The following is a 4939-nucleotide window of genomic DNA, read 5'->3' on the forward strand; positions in this document are numbered from 1 at the left end:
AAATGAATACATCATTACATAACACAATAAATATTGGCCTGGTAAACACACATACACTCACTCCCTCTTTCAAACATTAACAACCAAGGACAAGTATGAACATGCCTGGGAATGTTTCTAGATCAAATGCCCATGCAATAAAACACAAACATAAGTTCAAGGGGCAGGACAGCAACAGCCTTGAGGACAACCTTCTCTGGCGAGACTTTTGCGTTTGTGCATGCCACCCCAAATTCTACTAATGTGTATTTCCTTCCAAGATTCACCCGTACGTACACACACACACACACACTGTTTTTCTCCCTGCCTGTTTATCTGACACTGTACTTCTCTTTCTCGACTTGGAGCGGTGGCAGCAACAACACGACAGTGAAACAGAGAGCCCAACTGCCTCGGCATGTCTCATCAAGTCCAGCATAAGGCCGTGGTGGGGTGCAAGACAAAGATGCTTTTCTCTGGCGGCCTGGCCCCGTCACCCCACTGCCTGGCAACACGCCAATACTCAAGGAGCTCCACATACCTCTGTTCCCCAACAATGCACTCCAACAGAAACTCCGATTCGATGTCTGACGCCCTGTGAGGTTATTGCAGGGGACAGGCCAAGTTAAACATTAAACTGAATAGGGTGAGCAAGACTGGCCTCAACACACACATACAGACTATTTGGACACTCTATTTGGAATATCAAATGCTAATTTCATCCATGTAAAAAAACACCACCATAATGAACTAATCAACACTGCAAATGAGCTTTAAAAGAGTGACAATCAGTAAATATACATTCCAGTGAAAACAAAACCCTTTGGGTACTCATCTTTGAGTGCAGATCAAGCAGACAATAAGTACTGTGCAGACATGCAGAAGTATCACTCACTCCCGTGAAACTATATGTACACTATTCCAGAATTGCATTTACCCTGATGTAAAACAAATCATTGTAAAATGAGATGGAAACTTTAAGTGCCAAGTAAAACAATCACCCAAACTCGTTTGTGCTTTGTGACCATGGACTCCTCTGAAACATGATTAGGGATACTTTAGCCGCCGCTTTTGAACATTCACGCTCCAAAACCCTTGAACGGATTCCTCACAGCAAGGGCTCCAGTGTCACAAAAGTAGGAACCCGCTCTGGCTGCCAAGAGACCCGCGTCCAGTAGAAAAAGAGTTCAAAGCTTGAGTGCTCCACTGTGAGTGGCCAATGGGCCTCTCTTGTTCTGGTGCTGAAAGGCTGATTCAGCAACCAAAGCTAACACATTAGAAAAACATGAAGCATTTACATGTGCAGGCCTTAAATCTCACTTCTGGCTTTTCTCCTGAAAGCTGCTTCCCTGAAATTAACCTGCTAGAAAACTGCATTAAACAAACACATGATCTAGAATCCCTGGTAAATCCATGGAACAAAATGACAAAAGATTATACAAAAACTATACATATTTCACCTTAAAGAATGTCATGTGAAACATTTCTAATGACAAATAAACACAGATTTACAATTCCATAAGGTCAGAAGAGGTAGGGATAATCTGGGCATGGGGATGGTGCAGTGACAGGCCAGGGAGTTTCTCCACAAGAATAAAGGAGGCTGTCATTGGCATCTCTGGCTCAAACAGACATCTCTGTGTGCCCTGAGATTCTGCCCAGTGACTTGTGCTTGAACAAAGCTGCTAAGGACGAGTGCCTTTTCACCGTGGCGGATATAGTGTCCGGCCGCTCGGAGGGCTTGTCCACGTGAGTCTGTGGCGGGCCCGCACCGCTGCGATTTTTCTGAGGAGCCCCCAGCAGCTCCCGGACCTCATTGGTCGTGTCGTTGCCCAAGTACTGCCAGGCCCTGCGGCCGCTGGTGTCCCGTAGCCTCACATTGGCCTTGAACTTGAGCACCAGCAGGCGGATGAGCTTCTTGTGGCCGTACATGGCGCCCAGGTGCAGCGGGGTGTACCCACAGGTGGTCCTGCCATCAACATCCAGCGTCATCCCCGCCTTGTTGACACCGTACCACAAGGTGTTCAGCACCCGGTGGTCCCCGTGCTTAGCGATCCAGTGCAGCACGGTGTAGCCGGAGATGAAGTCCCTCTTGGACAGGAGGCTGCCGTCCTCCCGAAAGAGCGAGTAGATGACAGGCCAGTCCCCAGAGGCCGCCTTCACCATCCACTCGTGCTCTTTGGACTCCAGAGGGACCGGGGAGCTTCTGTGGACGAAGGCCCGGTCGTGGTGGCAGGCGGAGAGGCTGGCCGTGCTGGAGGCCCCAGAGAGGGAGAGGTCCCTGCTGCTGGGCGACCTCTCAGAGGTGGTGGTCAGCGGGTAGTTGATGCTGAGGGAGGAGGAGAGAAGCAGCAAGCGGCTCTGCCTCGCCGCCTCGTGGTCCTCAGGGAAGGGCTGGTCCAGGTCCGCCCCGAGGCTACGGCTGATGCGGCTACGGAGGCGCTGGCCAGCTTGGCGGGGCGAAAGCCTCAGGAGGCGCTCTGGCACGGGGGCGCCAGCTCGACTGCAGGGCGACTCCTGCTCCAGGTAGCCCGTGGATCGGTGGTAGCCAGGGACCTGTGTTTGCACTGGCCGGTGTAGCAGTGACAACAGCTTCGCCTCATGAGCACGCTGCAGCGTCTCCCGCAGCTGATCGCCCGGCGCAACCTCCATCGCCCTCTGGTTCAGACTGTCCTCGCTGCTCCACACCTCTTGGGTCAGTGGAAATGGCCATTCGCAGTCTGACCCAGGCAGACATTCATGAGTGGAGGACAGAGGAGTGTGGTAGAAGTGCTCTGGGGAAGCAGCAGCAGCAGCAGCAGCATCTGGCATGTAAGAGGGGTCCAGGGGGAGACTACGGCGCTGGAGAGGAGAGTTCACTGCAGCTGCAGCCCGAATGTGGACCGACTCCCTATGCAAATGGTCCAAGGACTCCCTCTTTGGTCTCACTAGACAGTCGTTGCTGGAGCTCATCTGATGACCTGCTTTGGTAAATGGTGGTGATTCAATGTCAGCAATACAAGGGGAAGAGCTGTAAATCCCAAGAGTGTTGCAAAGGGATGGGTGCAGAGGCCAGGGTGCGGGCTGAATCCCCAGATTTCTGCATCGGGAGCCCTGTTGAAGCTGCTGCAGTTCAGGGCTTTGTCTCAGTTCCTCCAGTGAAAATGTTTTCAAGTCAGAGTGGATAGAACTAGGAGGTGAACAGAATGTTGTGCTGCAGCCATCAGCTTCTCTTGCCTGTCCTAGATTGCTAATGTCAACACTATTGTGCTTCAAATTTGTCTTCACGGGCTCTTTGTCCCAGGCCTGTTCAAAGCTCTGACCGCTCCCACTAGAACGTTTGGATTCAGAGCTGAAAGGGGGTGTTAGCAATGGTTTCAAAGTGCGGTTGGCATAATTACCTTCTGTTATAATAATTGATGTCGGGCTAGCTTCCCACGTTTGTGGAGGAGACATTTTGACAGTTTTTTCGAAATTTACCGTTTCTGCATTATTATTGTTGTTGATTATAATACCTGCTGCAGGTAAAATTTCCAAGCTGCTCTCAGAAGCGACTGATGTTGGAACTTGCGCTGCCTTGTTTGTTTTCAGTTTTGAGTTCGTCTCACCAGGCACCCTTCTCTCCCGGCTTCGGTTGGTTGCCCTTCTTGGTGAACGCTCTCGGTGCCTCGACCTCGAATTCTCAAGTTTCTCGTCTTGGCGTTTTGGTATGTGAACGCTGCCAATGTCTCCGACTGGCAGTATGAATTTCTTCCTCAACACGACGTAGCTGACTCCATCCTCATGCTTCACCACTGCCACGGCATTCACAAACGTTTTAAATTGTTCCCTGTTTTGTACACGGTCCTCATCCTCTTTCAAAAAGTACTTGAAATGACCCAACAACTCCGCATTTCGCACTCTTCCCCCATTAGAGCGTAAAAATCCTAATAGCGACTCTTGGGTAAAATCGGTGGCCATGCTGAATCTATAGCCTATCCAACTCGCCCGAGTTTCGGCTTCAAAGTTCAGTGTGAAAAATGTGACAGCAGCAACGGATAAACTCCACCCAGAGATTCTTTAACTCCACCTGCAGGTTATCTACATACCTGAGAGGTAAATGCGCTAGCGACTGCAAGGCGAGTAAATTATGCAGTATTGGCAATTTCCTTACTGTTTTCTCGAGTTGTGCTTCTTTTTCGCTGGCTTTGTCATGACGAATGTCTGAGAAACTCCATCGCTACCTTTTTCTAGAACGTGCCTGGCGTGTATGTGTATTTGAATGCAGTAAAGCAATTTGTTACACTCGTTATACTTCCTGACACTGAGGCCGTCGGCCCGCCGGCCCACGGTTGCAAGGGTGGTTTTTCCGCTCACAGGCGCTAGGGGGAAGCGAGACGGCCACCATTCAACCCGAAAAAAGTCATAGCCTATAACCATTCCAATAACTCTGAAGCGGTTAAATGAAGGTAAATTAAGCTAAAAAAAACCCTGAATAGTGTGCCTTTAATATCCGAGGGGATCGCTAAAAAATGTTTGACTTGTAAACTCTGTTTAATGAATGTTGGCATTATTGACATTACTCTTTGTAGATTAGCCTACTACAGAAGTCCTATATCCAAGCCACTAGATAAAAGTAAACAGAAATGTCTGAGAAACAGATGTCTTATGGCAGACTACCCACTAAAGCCTAGTCTGTTGCTCTTCTCTTCAGCCCTATTTCAACCTGAGCACATATTTTAGCCTATTTGTCTTAATTGTAAGCAAACATCTGAATTGAAGAGGTCATGGGCTTTCTCATAACTGATCAAATTATGATACATACAGTATGTGATACCTAGCCTACATACCAAACATTTGACCACAAGATAATGAAGTACATAGATGCACATGGCATAGTCCAGAACAGATACAAAGTACAATCATGTATATAAGTAATTGTGTTCATGACACATTAATTAAGCCGGCCTTGGAATGAATAAAGAGATGTGACAAGAGCGGG

General features: G+C 48.8%; 1 protein-coding gene across 1 annotated transcript in view; it reads right to left on the reverse strand.

Annotated features, from left to right (window-relative positions):
• The window catches only part of LOC121680435 (ankyrin repeat domain-containing protein SOWAHB-like), a 4218-nt gene extending 81 nt beyond the window's left edge, over positions 1-4137 (reverse strand). Inside the window, exon 1 of the mRNA XM_042059816.1 lies at positions 1-4137. This exon is cut by the window's left edge and continues 81 nt beyond it. Within this exon, the coding sequence (XP_041915750.1) occupies positions 1603-3918 (2316 nt within the window). The 5' untranslated portion in view covers positions 3919-4137 and the 3' untranslated portion in view covers positions 1-1602.
• Positions 4138-4939: the final 802 nt, after the last annotated feature.

This window comes from Alosa sapidissima, chromosome 13 (assembly GCF_018492685.1).
Source record: "Alosa sapidissima isolate fAloSap1 chromosome 13, fAloSap1.pri, whole genome shotgun sequence".
NCBI lineage: Eukaryota > Metazoa > Chordata > Actinopteri > Clupeiformes > Clupeidae > Alosa > Alosa sapidissima.